Source organism: Taudactylus pleione, unplaced genomic scaffold (assembly GCF_031769625.1).
Source record: "Taudactylus pleione unplaced genomic scaffold, aTauple2 ptg000815l, whole genome shotgun sequence".
Lineage (NCBI taxonomy): Eukaryota > Metazoa > Chordata > Amphibia > Anura > Myobatrachidae > Taudactylus > Taudactylus pleione.
Window position 1 is genome coordinate 947329 of NW_028285217.1, and position 19488 is coordinate 966816.

The 19488-nt window shown below is 40.5% G+C and overlaps 1 protein-coding gene across 1 annotated transcript in view; it reads left to right on the forward strand.

Moving 5' to 3' along the window:
* Window positions 1–19488, forward strand: part of SAG (S-antigen visual arrestin) — a 44801-nt gene that overhangs the window by 22689 nt on the left and 2624 nt on the right. Inside the window, exons 8-15 of the mRNA XM_088458201.1 lie at window positions 611–746; window positions 1392–1476; window positions 2345–2417; window positions 3750–3887; window positions 8523–8600; window positions 10701–10724; window positions 11797–11852; window positions 13458–13467. Of these exons, the coding sequence (XP_088314327.1) occupies window positions 611–746; window positions 1392–1476; window positions 2345–2417; window positions 3750–3887; window positions 8523–8600; window positions 10701–10724; window positions 11797–11852; window positions 13458–13467 (600 nt within the window). The remainder of the gene's footprint in view (window positions 1–610; window positions 747–1391; window positions 1477–2344; window positions 2418–3749; window positions 3888–8522; window positions 8601–10700; window positions 10725–11796; window positions 11853–13457; window positions 13468–19488) is intronic.

Genomic DNA, 19488 nt, shown 5'->3' on the forward strand with positions numbered 1-19488 from the left:
GTTCAGTAAACATTCTCAAATATCTAATTGGCCCAGTGGCATTTATATTTTATTTCTTATGTCATCCATTCTTAAAGCGACAGCTTCTATTCATTTTGTTAGGATTTCCTTTAATTTCACTAAACTAGGCCATATTTTGACAATGAATTAAGAGATTATATTTTATTAATTTAAAAAAAAAAAAATTTCTATTGTGAAAATCACACAAGGCAATAACAGAAAACATGGTATGGTAGATATTAGATACAGCAGTCATGTACACCATTACACAACAATAAGTGGGCAAAATAAACAGAACACCATAATAAACAATACAAATAATAATAGATTGAAAATAGTAAACTATATAATTATTATTCCATGAAAAGATCTCAATAAGGAAAGTCAGCTTGTAATCATGTAATTAATAATATGAAAGGGAACAGAAAAGACCATTTGGTCATCTTATCTAACTTTAATTCATTGTGACCCTTGTGATACAACCTCCATATTGGAACATGTCGTCATCCTGACCGCCTTTCGTATTTTATCAGTTTTTAAGACTTTATTGCTGCAGTTTAATTAATAAATCTCTCGACCAAATTTATTAACCCACCTTTCCTATCTTAAGAAATTCTGTGCGTCTGATGATCCGCAAAATCCAATATGCACCTGACCAGCCAGGACCTAAACCCCGCGCCGAGACCTCTTGGCAGTTCTTTATGTCAGATAAACCCCTGCACCTGACAGCTTCTTTGACCAAGGAGGTAAGATAATGAACTGTAGTGCTGTAAGTAAATATTATTATATTAACCCATATTCATATGGCATCAACAAGTGTCCATATCGCCCCACAAATAAGCAATTACATTGAAAGCACAACCACTTCAATAAAAAAAAGTACAAAAAAAGTATAAAGGGACAGACTAAACAGTGAAATAAGACTACTATGTGAGTGACAATAAAACAGTCTAACTTAATAGACACTTAATAGACACGTTAAGGGCTGTTAAGAAGCTTTAAATTCTGTATGCGGGTCCATTGAGAAAATGCCATTTTGTGGCTGTATATAGGTTTATATCGGTAAGTGCATGGCTTAGTATGTCTGGTTGAACATGTGAAAAGGAAAGCTCATAATCATATGAAGGCAGATGTGATAGTACCTCTTGGGACCCCATTGCCGCAATGGGCCTGCAAGAGCCTACACATTTCACAAAAAATGAAGATACACCTTAGTATATGTTCAAAGGTCAAATAAGCGCACATGCATAAAGCTTGCACTGCGGATCTCTATATGTTATAGTTAGTAAAATATTTTCATTTAAAAAATATTATTCTAATGTAAACCTGTAGTTATTGTTTGCCTATGCAAACTAATAAATGATTTTAATCCATTGAACAATCATCAACAGGTCTTTTATCATGGAGAACCGATTTCTGTGGCTGTTTCTGTGACCAATCATTCAGAGAAAACAGTCAAGAAAATCTCTACATCGGGTAAGCATAATAATAGTATATATTCTTATAGTACATATTAACCAGTCATTGCATTTTTCATCATGCCAAGAACTGCAAACTTTTTTTTCTGGGTGTGAGGAATAGTCTTGGCTGACCATCAGGTGTAAGTCATTTACACAAGAGAGGGAGACAGACCCTATGATCTTGCACATTTTTTGAATGGATAAGAAGATTCTTTACATGTCCAACATAAATGGTATTTCCTGACTCCCTGTAAAAACCCAGCTGAGGGACATTTTTTGCAGAAACGGGCAAAGGTTATTGTAAATGGAAAACACTGCGGGCGCTTATTTTGATATGGGTGCTTTTCTATTGGCTAGAACTTTATTCAGTAGGAGTTCAGCCATCTTGTTAGCTGTCTTTAATTATAGGTCTGTCCTAGATGCATTTAGTAAGGGCTAGGTGGTGGTAGTGGGGTGCATGTTTTGTTGCTCTCCTGACCTTTATTACATTTTGGATAAAGAATGCTTGCATGGATCATTGATCACATGTACGGAATGATTTCAACATAGCAGATCAAGAACATGCAATAGGGCAAGTTGATGGTTGGGCGCAATGTGCACTTGCCTATGGTGCATATGGCTTACATGAGGTGCCTTTATTCAAGAGGGAAATTAACTGGGGCCTAGTTTATCATAAGCACTTTGTAGGCTCCTGGGGATGACTGGCCATGCTACACTCATGATTGACCATATCCCCTTCTTTGCTGCCACAATAATTCCCCAATTTATAGCATAGATTATCAACATCATATAGTTTTTTCCCTGCTGCTCTAGACAGCTTGATTGCCAATTGTAGGCACTTCCACTAATTATCAGTATTTGTTCTGTTTTGTCTGTTCATGCAGTGGAACAAGTTGCTAATGTGGTGCTGTATTCTAGCGATTATTACACCAAGACGGTGGCTCTGGATGAATCTCAGTAAGTGTAAACATCTCTCTGGAAAGATAATGGATCATAAATTGGGATGTACTGTAGTTGATATACCAGCTGTCGAGATGCCGGCGCTCACCGTCATGATCCTGTGCGCCGGCATCCCGTACCCAACCGGATGTAACCCGGCTGTCGGAGAGCTGGCGCTCAGAATGCCAGCGCTGGAATCCCGCCACCGGTCAGAATCCCGGCGCCAGCATCTCGAAAGCTGGCATCCCGCACCCAACCCATTAGATTATATTGTAGCTAGGATCAGTACTGCATAATAACTCTTTGTGGTTTATGTAATAACAAATAGTAATAGTGGTTCTGACCGGAGCGCTACACCCTAGAGGTTGTGGTGTGGTGATATTAATTCTTTAGTACAGACTGTGTCAGCATGATAATCAAGGAATAGATGCTGGATGTAAAAAGTTTTACTAAATACTAAACAATAAATTACACATCAAACAGTTTTGGTGTGTGGTAGTGGACTAAATAAAGCCCATACAAGATGGTGCCATATGTAAGACTAACAATATTATAAAAAAACTAAATGTCCAAAAAGGAAATGGATGATGTTAATCCAAAAGCAGTGTAACCTACTGACCACGGCGGGTCACACAGTCAAATATAAGGAAAACGCAAATTCAATATTAGTAAATTTCCCAGATGTATACACCGAAGTCGGTGTATTGTGCGGATGACTTGGTCACAGCCGTATTATACTGAAGTGAGTATGTGTGAGACACGCGGCATCTCGCTTGTCTTAATTGCAGCAGTGAAAAATGATGAGAATGACTCTCGAGATGCAAAATGACGGTGCCCGGGGAAGTCTTCCCAGGGTGGGAGTATGGCTCAGGTCCCTGGGTAATGCGGGGAGAGCCCTAGACTGCAGCCTTCCCTCCCCAAGACTACAGGCTGCTGGCGTAGACGCTAGAGTCAAGAAGCCATAACTCCTTTAGCCCTCTAATTGCTCAATTAATAATCTTTAACACAATGTGTTGGATTGGGATCAGTAATAGTGTTGTTCGGGCTCATCCATACAGTCGTGTTGAAGTGTTCTGTGTATAACGCACAGTGCAATGTAAATCCCCAGCAGGGTTCAGGGTAACTGATCCCTATTGTAGTGCATCTCCTCAAGCCAATGATTTATCTCTGTGGAATTCCAATGCTGCTAGTATGTTGATGCACTTGCATTTGGATCAATGACAGAACTGTTGTCAATCAAGATACTACAGTTGTAGTATGTATATGCCATCAGTATGGTGAAATCAACGCACTTTACCATGACTGAATGAACCATCCCTTAATGTAATGTGAAAACCTTTATTTTTCTAGGGATAAAGTTGCAGCAAAGGCCACTTACAATCACACCTTCACGCTGCTGCCTATCCTGGCTTATAATAGAGAAAAACGTGAAATCGCCCTAGATGGAAAACTAAAGCATGAGGACACCAATCTGGCATCTAGCACCCTGTGAGTCTAAATTGAAAGTAAATTATGTTGTTGTCCTATTTGTATTAATATCATAGTGGACGGTTGAGCTATGACCATCGTCCAACATTGTTCTAAGAGTTCCTGTTGTTTGCCAATTTGATTAAGTTGCTGACTCACTCCTGGCATCACTTCAGCCTGTAGTGTGTTCAGAAGACCAGGCCTGTAGCAGTTATTTTCTGGCCACATTTACCAACATTCTTGGTCATGGTTCTAATGCTTTTGATAGGACTATTTTTGGGAAACATGGTCACTTTGGGAGTCACACACAGCAATATGAGGCCAATTGCCTTATATAGCAGCTTCTGTAGCCAGCGTAATTATTAAACAAATATTATATTGTACATGTCCCAATCTCCTATTCGATATATTATTTTAATTACTGTTTTATACACTACTTTTAGACAACAGTGGTGTAATTAAAAGTAAGTACATTGTAAGGGGTATCAAGATACAAAAAAACTGAAGAAAGTAGCGCTTCCTAAATGATCTATTAAGGGTGAGAAGAGGCTGCTGCCAAGGAGAAGAATTTGTGTGATTACTTCAGAAACTAAAGGAACAAATTGGCTGCGCTCATTCAATCACACTTGTATAAATATTAGAAACCGTATCTTGGTATAAAATAATTTTAATTTGACAATACCATAAATAAATATATATATATAATAATCAGGACCTAATCTAAACATATGTATTTCATACAATAAAAAAATTAAAAAACATACATACATATACAAAACATTGAATTTTTTAAATAAAATATAATGTACAAAATAAAGTCAATGGGTATAGTCAGTTTCTCCTGATTAAAATGTAACCAGACTAGAGATCAGAACTGTGGCCCTGATTCAGAGCCGGACGCTCTGACAGAGCGCTCGCTCTGAATCAGGGCCGTCCTTCTTCATTTTTAGAGCAGCCTCCTGGCCGCTTGTATAGCTGTGGGTGACCACACACAGCTATAGCGAGCGGCCAGGAAGATGGTCGCGATGGTCAAGACCATCGCGACCATCTGGCTTGCGACGAGACCCTTGTGGTAGGGTCTCGTTGCCGCAAGCCCTGGAGTGCTTTTGGCTCTATCAGAGCCGAAAGCACTCCCACTGACATCACTTGTGATGTCAGTGGGGCCGGCCCCAGACGGTAGGCGTTCCCATGGGAACGCCTCCGTCTGGGCAGGCACGCCCCCTGCACGCCCACCAAAGGCGGCATGCTGTCACTCACCATCGACAGCACGCCCCCTTTGTAGCAAGACCCGGAGCGACGGCTTGGCCATCGCTATCCGGGTCTCACGCATGCGCACGATGGAGCCGGGTCCGTCGTGCGCATGCGCACTGGGCCAACATTGACCCGCTTGCGAGCGCTCCGCGCTCGTGAGCGGGTCTGAATTAGGCCCAGTGTCCTTTAAATAAAGATACACTGTTTCTCTGGCAATAATGTAGTTAATGCAACAGTCTTATTTAGTGTTGCAGTAAATAAAATAAGATAACATGAAATGAGCTCACCCGATTCAGCTTTTGTTAGTTGTGTCTCTCTATGTTCTCTTGTTATGCTGATTGGCGTGACAGCCTGTGATCTGTAGATCAGAGACACCAAAATTCACGTGTAGATTGCTGTATAATCCCAGTGGCTGCGGCATGTGCCTTCGTTCCTCCGAAGGTGTATCTGTCACTGGATGGAAACTTTTTCCCCCTCTCACTGCGGGAACTCCCGTTAGTAAAGCTCCACTCTGTATCAGGCAATGTATCCCTGGCTGTAGGAGCCGCCGGCCGGCTTGACTGGGTACCCGTTTGTTGACAGGTGCTTGCGGTCACGATATGGTGATGGTAGTTTCGTGGCTGACAGTGAAGGCTTCGTGCCGGTTAGCCTGATATGGCAATATATCAGCCTCACCAGATCTCCAGAGTAAGGGGTATATTTACTAAAGTGTCGGTTTTTAGAAAAGGAGATATTGCCCATAGGAACCAATTAAATTCTAGCTATTATATATCTTCTAGAAGGTGCTAGATAAATGTTAAGCAGAATCTGATTGGTTGCTATGGGCAAAATCTCCACTTCTAAAAACCTGCATTTTAGATACATGATACTTAAGACCTGAACAGAATAGGTAAAGTAATACAACTGCATACATCACCAGTGCTAAACAGCTGTGTATCTAAGGATCTGAGTGCCCTTGGCAAAGAAGGGGACTGGTACCATTTCCCCCCATGTCACTCCAGGCTCCTCTGTGTCACATAACTCTCCCCTTGTGTAATTTTTGTGTCACCTTGTGTCACTCCAGGCCCACCCTGTGTCTCTTTAAGCTCCCCCCGGTGTTTTTCAAGGCTCTCCCTGTGCCACTCCTGGCCCCCCTGTTTCTTTTTAGGCCACCGTGTGTCTCTCCAGGCCACCTCTGTGTCTCCCCAGGAACACCCTTGTCTTTCTAGGCCCCCTTGTCGCCTCCTGTGTCTCCCCTGTGTCACTCCTGGCTCCCCCTGTGTCCCTTTAGGCCCACCGTGTGTTACTCCAGGCCCCCCTGTGTCACTCCAGGCCCCCCTGTGTCTTTACAAACCTCCTCTTTGTTTCTCCAGACCCCTCTGTGTCACCCCCTGTGTCTCTCCAGACTCCCCATGTCACCCCTCTGTATTTCTCCAGGGTCTCCTGTGTCTCTGCAGTCCCCTCTATGTATCTCCAGGTCCCACTTTGTCACTCCAGCCCATTACATCCCTCCAGCTCTAGGGCTCTAGCCCAGTCACTTACTTTATCTTCTGGCTACTGCTCCTCTTTGCACCGGGATGCAGCTTCTTTGCTTCTCAGCGATGCAGCGCGACATTATGTCATGACATCACGTGCTCTGCACCGCAATAACAGTAAAAAAAACTTTATTGTACTGGCCTCCTGTGCCAAATGGGGGCCTGGAAATCAACCTGGTGGGGAAGGGAGGGAAGGGATGACTCCCCTGGCCATGGAGCGCCCCCCCCCTTCTCGGCCAGCACTCCTTGCGAGTGCATCCTAAGGGGTAGATACACCACTAGTGCATCCCTGCGATATTATAGAAAGAAAAAGCATGAACACTGCTAATAGTCCCTATTTTATGCTGTAAATTCTCTATATAGATTTAACACCAATGAATAAATTAAAATAATAATTCCACCAAAATGCACATATTTTACAATAAGTCATGCTGCTTTAATAGAGAATTCTACTTAATAATAATAATAATAATAATAATAATAATATAATTATTATTATTATTATTATTATTAGCCTTTATTTATATGGCAGCACAAGGGGTCCGTAGAACCTTTCAAAGTACATATACAGAAACAGTATGAACAAAACAAGAAAAAGGTGACTTACATAACAAAACATGGACATGGTTTAACATTGCTGCATCAGGAGTCATAATACTGTAAATGAGGGAATTAAAAGCACATGAGGGAAGAGGGGCCTGCTCGTGAGAACTTTCCCTCAAACCCACCCTAACCAAAATAGGCTCCTCTTTCCTTCTATGGCATGAATGTGAAATTCACAGAGGAGGGGAATTGGCAACATATTTGGAAACAGTCAAGCAGTGTTAGGATAAAGGGAACACATTGCTCTTCCATTGTCGTCAGGTAATTAGAGTTCTGCAATCTAGCATAAGTTATTGCACCTCAACACAAAGCTACAGTTTTTAATTAGATTGGAACTTTAATGATTTTCAAGCAGCATGAAATGTGGGTTGTGTTAATGATCAAATAACAAATCAGAGACAATTATTTCATTGCTTTTCCTTTAATGGATGCAATGTATAATAATACTATATTACTTTTTATCAAATATACTGCATTTCCAACAACAGAACATCGGCATTTGTATCAAGTGAGATATAGTGGTGTCCATTTGTAGGAACTGTAGCACAGGCCAGCAAATGTGCTGTAAATAAGTGTAGTCTCACATGCCACAAGGTGGCAGCTGCATTTTTCGAGTTTAAAATAAATATTGCCACTTTAATATTTATTAGTTTTACTGCTAGTATGCTATTAAGGGGCCTATTCATCATCACTTAATTTTCACAAAAGCAGGTGAAAATGCATATTTTCACCTGCAATTGTAAAAATTAAGTTATCGGGTCATTCATCAAGAAGGTAAGCAGGAAATATCACAGATATATTGCCTACTTACCTTCCTTTTGCAGAATGGCCCGCTGTCCCCACACACTAGTATGGGGACAGTATTCATCAAGTTCTGAAAATATTATATTTTCGGAGCTTGACTGCGGAGATGGCGAATGGTCCTGCTCCGGGCTCGCAACCCGCTATTTTCCCTATGGGAAGGAGGTCTGGGTTTCGAAAAAGCATCCTTTCAGATACCTCTGCCCCAGTTCGGCTCCTTCTGCCGGACGTCGGGGCTCTTTTGCACATGCGCGAAAAGGAGCAGTGAAGTGATATCCGTTTGGACCCCGATAATTAACATCATGAATAGGACCCTTAGACTTTTGCAACAACAAAATCAGCATTTTTTATTTCTCTACTTTGCTACGCTGAAAAATGTACTGCTTGATTCAGCCACCTTATTACACCCTCTTGAACAGACACTACATCATCCATTTAGCAAATAAACAGTACTTATGCATTAAGATCATTAGTATTTCTTTTACAGGCTGAAGGAAGGTATTGATCGAACTGTCATGGGAATCCTGGTCGATTACAAGATTAAAGTGAAACTCACTGTCTCTGGGTAAATTATAGATGTTGGCTCTGTATGCGCTATCAAATTATTAATAAAATACTGTAAGAGAAGTAAAAAAAACAAAAAACAAGAAAACTAAAACAAAACAGAAACAAGCCCGCACTTCATGGTCATTTCAGTTCTCATCAATATGTGCGACTGCCATTATTGCTGTGGAATTACAGTAGAGGAACATTGCAGATTTTCCTGCACACCTCTATAGACTGTAAAGCTGGCTACACATTAGAATGATGTGTAGTCAGCCAATCCGCTGGGCGAAGGGATCCTGCATCAGCAAGTGCATACACACTTGCATGATGCAGGGGGCGACGGCGCGATGTAGGATGCTACGCTGCATTCATCAGCATGGCAGCATACATTAAATCTACTGATTGACCGTGCAGCCAACCAGAAGATATCATATGCAACTGCGGGAGCATGCAAATTAATCATACACACTTAACGAAATACCCGATTTGCCATTCCGATTTACTAGGACAATCTGTGATGTATGTGGCCACGAGTTACCTGGGAAATGGCCACATGCTGGCAACTTGTGTCCATTGTGATCCATTGAATTGCTATTTTAAATGATCTTTCTCAACTAATGTGTATGTTTAACATTGTGGTCTCCAGAGTCTATGTTTATGCAGTTAGAATATCTATACTATCAGGGTATACAATCGGGAAGCCCTCTGCCTTAATACCGGCAGCCGGCTTCCCGACTGTCATATCCCGGCGAGGGTGAAATGCCGGGCGTCTAGACGTAGATGCCTGACATTTCCCCGACGCCGGGAGACCGGCGCCCGACATCCCGATCAAAGGGATGCCGGGCATCGCGAGCGGATAGCCGCGGGGGGGAGGGTTAGGTTTAAGGCTCCCGGGGGGGACTTAGGGGTAGTCACCCCCCGGGAGGGTTAGGGTTAGGCTAGTGGGAGGGAGGGTTAGGGATAGGCACCCCTGGGGGGGACTTAGGGTTAGGCACCCCCCCCGGGGGACTTAGGTTTAGGCAGCGGGGAAGGGGGGGTTAGGGTTAGGCACTTAGAGGGGGGATTAGGGTTAGGCACTTTAGTGGGGAGGATAGGGTTAGGCACCCCTAAGGAGGGTTAGGGTTAGGTTAGAACATACTTACCTATCGACGATCGGGATTTCCAGCGCTGTCGGGCTTCCGCTGCTGGGAACTCTGCCATGCAGCCGGCGGTATTTCATACCGATTCTACATAGAGTGACCCATCTGTTCCCTTTCTTCCCACGAATTTTGACATTGTAGCACCTTTGGCATAATCAAATAAATTATATTTAAGGTGTTTTTTTTACAATTACATTAGTTAATTAATCCAAGACTAGCTCAATGGGAAAATAAGTGAGAAAAACAGAAAGAGAACTCCATTTTGGAGGTAAAGATGAGTAAAATGGCAGGGAAAACACCAAAAGATGCATGTTTGAGTTATTTTGAACAAATGTGCAGAGGAGCTAACAATTCAAATGCTGCTTTTATGAGACGGGATGTATGGCAAATGATTCATGGATTTAACTAATTTACAAATGCTGCAAACAAAAGTGGTTTAAATGTTGAAACTCCATAACTGAAATGCCTTATTTAAAATGGCTTTATATGATTAGTGTCTTAATGATTTAGTCAACTATAGTTGACATAATTTGACAAAGTTAACTATTTCCAAAGCAAAATTGAAAGATTTTTGTGCATTTAAACATTAGTATTATTGTTCAGGATCTGGTTTATTAGAATTTAAATAGAACATGATCTGATCGACTCAACAACATACAATACTAGATTTTTGTTAAAATGTGACATTGGCACTTGACTTAAAGAACCAAGTTGAATTAAGCAGCTATGAATAATGCTTACAAGGATTGAATATATCTGATAGAACAGGGTGGTGGTGGGAGATGGTTTTCCTGTCTCTACACAGCACATAGCAGACCTTCTGTCTTTATGTCTACTGAAGGGCTCACATTACTGCAAATGGATAAGAATAACTCCCACTTACCTGCATTAAGTGACACTTCCTGTTGAATAACAAATACATTATTGCTTGCATTTATCATATACTTAATTTTATTTCTTTCACTTTCTTTCATTTACAGCTTGTTGGGAGACATGACTTCCAGGTAAGATATATACTGTATATCTAATAATTTGCACCATGTAGGGCCAGAACCAAATTAGTGTATCTAGAAGAGACCCACGTGTAACAGGCTGCATTTGTTCTTTTAATGTAGGATTTTAAGAGAGGATTTTACAAATAAGCATAAAGGTAGCCACATGCCGATGTGTCATTGCTCATCTAGCCTCAATACGCCATACAGCGCTATATGCCTGGTGTGAGTCAGCCACCAGGTCCCATGCAACTCTGCTAGCGTCTGGAGTCACTTTGCTGAAAATGTGTCTTAAGGTGGGTACACACCTGACAGATATATCTGCAGATGATGGTCGTTCATACACACTGAATGGCCATCATCTCCTTGTGCCCTCAGGTCCTGGCCCCCTCCTCGTGGCTCCTGCTGTGTGTGTATAGGTGGTCTGCAGACCACCCGTACACACTTGCTGATGGACAGATATGTCTGCAGACTACCCGTACACACTTGCCGATGGACAGATATGTCTGCAGACATATCTGCCATTCTGCTGTGCAGCACAGCAAATGCGATATGTTGGTGAACGGCGAAGTTCACCGACATATCGCAAGTACAAACTGGCCGACGGGCGGCAGATCCATTGGCCGATCAATTGATCGGCCAATGTATCTCTCAGTGTGTACCCAGCATAAGTTACAATGTGATGGAACTAGGAGGCATAAGGAGACTGTGCTGATTAATTTGATATGCAACAATTGTATATTTGTGTGCGACTGAGACTGTAAATGGAACCTGGCATGGAGAGAAGCGGTGGCTGCTGCATCGTAGCACTTTGCATGCTGATTGAGACTCAGTTGCACACAGATCTATATCAAATTAATCAGCAGAGTCTCCTGGTGCATCCTAGTCACATCACATTGTGACTTAGATGCATTTTCCGTAAAAAAAAGATGCAAAGAAAAACATTAATTTAGTAATTTTACAAAAAGTTTGTATGTGATTATCACTTAGTCCTCTACTATGAATGCAATAAAACAGATATAAATACTAACCATGGCTGTATTTACATTGGCTCTTCATCTGTGTTATCTGTTCTCACAAACAGTGAGGTTTCCACAGAACTTCCATTCATTCTTATGCATCCTAAACCAGAGATTGGAGGTAAGTGATGATTTAAAATTAAAATTATTTCCATCCATCCATGGCCCGTATTCAATTAGAGGCGAAAAGTTTTTGCCGGTGCGCGGTTTTCGCGTCTTTCCAAAGTATTGCTCTATTCAATTTCAGGACGTTTTCACCTTGGCGAAAACTCCATAGGCAACAGCATGCGAAAAAGTTTCTCCACCCAAAGGCAGGAGAAAAGATATGCAAAATCCCTATTTTTGAGTAAAAATGTAGGGACTTGGTCTAGAACCCTTTGGGCACCCCCCCTAATGACTAATTTGGCAAAACAAATTAAAATATTATCTTAATACCCCCTAAAAAAGGCATGCAATTTTTGGGGTGAAAATGTAAATTAAAAAGTGTTTGAAAATGGGTTTTAAGTATTGGGTCGGGTATTTTGGGGTGCTGTATGGATGGGACAGGTGTTTTTAGGATTGCAGGGGGCTGCAGCAGCTGTTTTTTATAAAGTTTCTAAAAATGCACTTTATTAACTCCAAAATATACTAGTACCCATTTCAATATACCCCCAATTTAACTACAGCAGTTATATTTCACCAAACTTTATATAATTTTTCAAACTAATGCAAAAGTGCATATAACAGCCATTTGACTCAATTTAGGAACACAAAATACTTTTATTACAGCTATTAATGCACTTCTAAATGGATTACCAGGGTTACTTATGCTTTTTTGGGGGTACAGACTGATTTCCCCCTTTTGCTAGTTTCACCATTCTTGTTTTGCAATTGAATAGTGCGAAAAGCAGGAGCGCGCATTGTGAAAGTACACAATAACCTCCCCTCAAAACAGGCGAATGAGCCGAAAACATCGCACTTATCGCAGATCTTCGCGTTTCGCCACTAATTGAATCCGGCCCCTTGTTTTTAATGTTTCCTCACAGACAACATTACAAAATGTCACTGAGAAATTCTGATGAAGTTGAAGTTCATTTTAGAAGGCAGCCATGTATGAAGAATGGGGATTTGGGATAGGCTAATGAGAAAATATGGGCCCTTTCTCCATTGTTGATTGGTATGATGACAGTGATTGATAGTGAGTATGCAAGACCTAAATAAGCAGAGTGTTTTACGTTGAGTTAATCAGTTAATCATGTTGCTAAATTAGGGGGTTGGAGCAGTATTTTAAGTTATTGTAGTTAGGAAATCTTAGTATAAATTGCCACATCATCAATAAAGGGCACTTGCACTCCAAAACTTATTTTCAATGGGTGCCCAGAGCCAATGTAAAAGTGTGATGAGTATATATTGGGAGAAAACTAAGTTTTAGGCCTGCCCTCATTGTACTGTTGTTCAGGAGGTAATATTGATTAACATTAAGAGGCCTATTTATTATCTGTGATATCTCCTGCATAACTGACGTACTAAATAGAACTTTTAGTCATTTTAGTTATAACCCTGCAGTGACTGCTGTTTCCGCTCCATTAATAGAGTTGTTTGATAAATAAGCCCTTAAAAGAGAAATACTGAAAAACACTTTTTTGAAGGCATAGGATGTTCTATCATAGCTGGAGATGCTAAGTTACTGACTTCAGTGCATGTAATAGCTTTTCTTTTCATTTTGTTCTATTGCGTGCCATGGCAGCTAAAGAAAGGTAAGATTAAACTACACTTTAAGCAGACTTTGTAGTGGAGATATTATTTTGATTGGGCTATTGTTGGAGAGGTAGAGTTTTGCACTTGCACCAGTGGAGGATTAAAATGTCCTTGCTGTCTGTGTGGTAGTCATAACATGAGCCACATAGTAGAGATATACTGATAAGATCAGACATACAGTATATGTGAGAAACCATCCGCAGCACCAGAGTAATGGTATTATAACTAATTATAATGATATTATAATCAATGTAAATGGGTGCACTACTAGTACAATCAGGGGTGTCAGAACGTTTTTAGGTTGGGGGGCAAGACATACTGTAATTTTCTTTTGGCATCTCTAAATTGCTCAATGCCAACCCCTCCTTTTATGTTCCTCACAGTTAATAAAAATATGTTTTCTCCATAGGCCCATTACGTTGTTCAGTTACAAATAAAATACATTAATAAAATATATTTTTAAATCCCAAATTTCTCGTGCACAAAATCGGAAAAAAAAAACAGAGGAAAGAACAGAGCTAGCAAATATAGGAATTTGTTCTTATATGGTATAAATTATATCTACAGTATATAAATATTCACTATATATGGCAGAAGGGTCTGATCAAAGAACTGACGCCAATCACACATACATTGCAATACATTAAGCAAGTTAAAAAAATGCACAATTAATGTTCATTTTCTCTATATGAACATCATGCATGGAAAATGGACAATATACAATACAGACTGCCTCCTGGTGACTGCCATCATGACTGAGAGCATTCTTATGACAAACATACAACACAGAAAACACCATACTTACCACCATTCAATACAGACTGCCCTCTAAAGAGATCCATACAATAAAGAGCAGCATTTTTGAGTCCACCAGACAACACATAAAGTATTTTTATGTCCGTCATACACCACAAACACCAGTTTTGAGACTGCCATACACCATTGAGAGATGATTTTTGAGACCGCCATACACCACAGAGACAATTTTTCAGACCGCCGTCCAACACTGAGAACATTTTGGAGACTGCTATTTACTCCAAAGAGCATTATTGAAACCACCATACAACACAGAGTATTTTTGTGAATGCCACACAATAGTATTCCATCATTAACCTCTTTTTAATAATTAAAGTCCTTATCCACTTTATTAATAAATCTCTGTATCAATTAATTTGATTCATATTATTTAACCACACATTACCTCCCTTAGTCTAATCAAAAGATCCCTTCCTCTTAATTAAACCAAATAAAAGAATTAACCTCTTCAACTTCATTAACTATATTAAAGTATTAACCCCTTCACCCTCATAGTAAATCTAATTTAAAATGATTCTCAGATATCCACCACATGCCCCTTATATGCCCATCATGTCCCTATCATACCCATTATATGCCATCAGATGTCCCCATACCCCTTATATGTTCTTCACATGTCCCCCACATGCCCCATATACACCTTTCAGATGTCCCCCATTCACCTTATATACCCATCAGTTGCCCCCTATGCCCATAATATATCCCACATGTCCATTACATGCCCATCAGCTGTCCCCTGCCCATCAGATTTTATCTATGCCCCATATATGCCTGTTAGATGTCCCCCATGCCCCTTATATGCCCTCATATGTCCTCTATATGCCTATTATATGTTTGTCAGATGTCCCCTATGCCCCTTATATTTCAGTCAGATGTCTCCCATATGCCCATTATATGCCTGTCAAATGTCCCTCATATGCCAATTATGTCTGTCAGATTTCCCCCGTATGCCCATTATATGTCTGTCAGATGTCCCCTATGCCCCTAATATTTCTGTAAGATGTCCTCTATATACCCATTATATGTCTGTCAGATGTCCCCAATATGCCCATTATATGTCTGTCAGATGTCACCCATATGCCAATTATATGTCTGTCAGATGTCCCCCGTATGCCCATCATATGTCTTTCAGATGTCCCCTATGTCCCTTATATTTCTGTAAGATGTCCTCTATATACCCGTTATATGTCTGTCAGATGTCCCCCATATGACCATTATATGTCTGTCACATGTCCCCCATATGCCCATTATATGTCTGTCAGATGTCCCCCATATGCCCATTATATGTCTGTCAGATGTCCCCCATATGCCCATTAAATGCCTGTAAGATGCCCCTCACATGACCATTATATGTCTTTCAGATGTCCCCCATGCCCCTTATATGCCTATAAGATGTCCCCCATACCCCTTATATGCCCATCACATACCCCCAAAATATATTTCACCTCAGCTAGCTCTCCTCTACTTACCTTGTTACTGGATCTCCTCCTCCACCTTCCCGATTGGATGAGCTGCCTCTGTGACAGCCTGCCTGGAACTCCCCAGCTAGTCTCCATGTTAGGCCAGTTACCGCCCAGACTTCACTGTCTGATCCTGATGCCACCATTTCATCCAGCCTGCCCCCCTCCTCTCGCGAGGGGAAGGGGATGCAGTGCCGGAGGAGGGGTGCTATGAGAACCTACATTATACAGCCCTGTGTTTGATGTCCAAGAGGCAGGCAGTGGGAGTGGATCCATCCCTGGCCATCATCAGGCATAATGTGTCATGCATGCTGAGTGTGCTGTGGCCGTTCCAGAATCATACCAGCCCACCTCTGAGAAGGAGTGACCAACAGGCAATAGGCTGCATGGCCAGTACTAGGTGAAGTGTAGGGTACTTCATCTGGTCCACCCCCTCTTCTGCCTATCTGCCCATCCCACTATTTAGTGTGTTGCCGCCTGCCAGTGCTACTTCCCAGCAAGGAAGTTTTCTCTCTTTGGGCGCCCAACCAGTAAATTTTTTTGGTGCCTCTCAAATGTTTGGGAGGGGTGAGCCGCCCCCTTGCCCCCCCATTTCCGACGCCCCTGGGTACTATGCTAATTTCTGGGTACATGGTTTAATCAATCTGTGCCAACTCTGAAGGCACTGCCACAATTAATGTGAGGCTGTTCTACTGATATAAACTGCATAGGGTAATGATGGAATAATGTGTAGCAAGGAAATACTGTGTAGCAGTACATTTTATGTTTGTGATAAAGGGACATTCAGAACCATGGGGGAGATTTATCAATCATCTTCTAACTGCCATGTTAAAGGCTATGTTTGAAAAAAGACAGGAGCTGATTGGTTGGTACTTTATCTCTCTCCATTTTATCTCTCTCCAAGGCTTGATACATCTCCCCCTGTATCTGAAGTAAAGCTCATGGTGTGGTCAAAATTAAACCACGGATAATAAAGAGAACCAGCTCTACTATATATAATTTAAAACGATGGATGCTTGAGCAGAAAAGTATTACACATTTAATATTTGAATAAAATTCATAAATAAGAATAATAATAATAATAATAATAATAATAATAATAATACACTGTCATAAAAAGCCACAGTAAATTGATGAAATCAAAGATTAGCAACTTGACTCCTGTATAAACCAATGTTCAAATTAGGACTTTCTCCTTGATTCTAAACACCAGCGCTTATAGCATGAAAAGTAAATTCTAATTAAAAATTATTAGCTGAGAAACGGATGTGTATAAATCACATATATCACATTTATTACAATAAAGAAATAATATTAATACTAAAGTAGCATAAAAGATCTCAATATATAATCCAATCTTAACACTTGTCAGCTGCTAGGAGGACTCCTGAAAATGTAATTAGACACTGTAAGGACTTGCTTTCACAAAAGTCTTTTGAAGTTCATGCACAGCGAATATTTACCAAGTGGAATAATGTTTTGAAACAGTCCTGTTAGCGCGGAAACCAGAGATGGAAGGGCTGAATAGGCGATCCACTTCTAGCTGTATAGTAAGTCCCATGGAAATAGTATTGTCCAAACAGCACGTAAGTCCAGTGTCCGTATTAAGCAGGAGTCACATCCAAAGTTCATGCAGCATAGATCATAGGTGGGAACCGTTTAACTCGTTTTTCTGGATAAATTGCGTCCAGCTTCTTCAGACTCTCTCCTCCATCTAATGTATATTCTCAGCGCTCATTCCACACCTAAGCTAAAACACCACCACACCTGCTGCAAAATATTTAAGAGGTAATTGCCCACCTCATAAAATCACTAGAACATATAAATACAATTCTGCGCTGGTGTGTTTGTATAATTCATAAAAAGTATTTATTCAGTAATGCATATCTCATAAACCAAGTAAATACCAACTTGTATAAAAAAGTATCAACATTAAGTTACATCGACACAGTAGTATATAAATATAGCATAAAAAATTGCAACATTAAGAAAAAAAAAAACTCCTTTATTAAGCAAAGTGGCTTAGATGTAATACTAAATGCACAAATCCTGATCTTCTATGCCAGTTAGTGTAATTTCACATCAATAAAAGCAATAGTCTTATTTTAAATCATTTTGTGGCTTGAGGCAATTAGTCATTGGTAGTAATTATCTCCAGTATAGTGTATTAAAATAGGACCCGATTCTTAGGTGCTGGGAGCACAAGTTCTGTATAAAGCCTCTGTAAATTTTAGCATCCTTGTTTAACAACAGCTCACCAGTAGTTAGCATGCAGAAACAGCTCCAGCTGCGGTTTGTCCTTCTTTATAAGCTTGTTTGTGTGGTCAGTGTGCCCGTGTATGAGACCTCTGCTGGCCCCCGGTGTATTCATCTATGCGGCACTCACTGATCTTTAGTGCCTCCACTCAATTGTAAACATGGGACATCTCTCCGCACGTCGGCTGCTCTATCTGACTGGCAGGTATTCCAATGTGCTCACCGCTAAGGCCACTAGTCCCGGCGTGTCCAGGTCTGCACGTGCTGGAGGAATTCACCATTATATGGAGCACCCCTGTGACCTTTTTCAAGTTGATCCTCCATGTCTATATGGGGTGAGCTACTCATGGTCAAATAGGCCTTAATATACCCTGTGTGCTAATTAAAAAATGTCTGGCAGCTGTGTGTCTTAGTGCTAAAACAAATAAACCATTCATCAAAATGTATTATATATTATTATTTGGCAATCTTACTTGAAACCAACATATACCATATATATATATATATATATATATATATGTATCTATATATATATGTATATATATATATATATATATATACAGTATATACACAAATAATGTGATAATATTTCACAGTACCTTACAAATACATAGATATGGGAGATCCCAGTACTTGGTAGCCCGGTCACGTGATCTGCAATGGTCAAGTGGTCCGGGACTGTCCAATCAACCCGGGTCTGGCTCAGTAACCTCCGATTCATTGTTTTGCTTCCCGGCCACGTGACCAATCTATCGTCTAAAGGTTCCTACCGGCCATATGACCAAACTGCATCACGTCACTATGGCTCGGTCTATTTCAATAAGAACTAACTCCATTGGTTAACAGTTATAAATCAAACCACATGATTGGATCAACCCATACCATATGAACAAAAGAATACATATATAATATATCAATTCACATAAATAGATGTAAGTAGTATTAGTGTGAACCTAGCAGAATATAACATAATTACCAATTTAAGAGGATAAATAAAAATAATGACAGGAAATAAACAAAAAAATACAGTTTTATTGAATAACTGAGTTGAGTTCTATCGACTCGTTTAAGCTATCAGGATGCAGAGAGTTAAATAGGAGCATCCAATATACCTCTCTGCAACATAGTTTATTGAGTATATTATCTCCTCTTGATGTTGGTGGAACAATTCAAGGCCAGTTATAGACAAACCAGTGGGATCACTCTTATGTCTGTCATTGAAATGTTGTGGAACACTATGTAGAGTGCTCCGACTAGTAGAATTGCTCCGGTGTTCCATAAATCGAATGCATAGATACCATGTTGTATGGCCCACATAATACAAGCTGCACTTACAGGTAATTAAATAAATGATGAATTTGGAGTCACAATTCATAAATGCAGTAAGATAAAATAAAATAGACACCAAGACAGTAGGCATGGAAGACTAAGGAGAGCTTGATATTGTCATTAGAGAGACTAGAGGGAGGTAGGGACACTGGTAGGAGA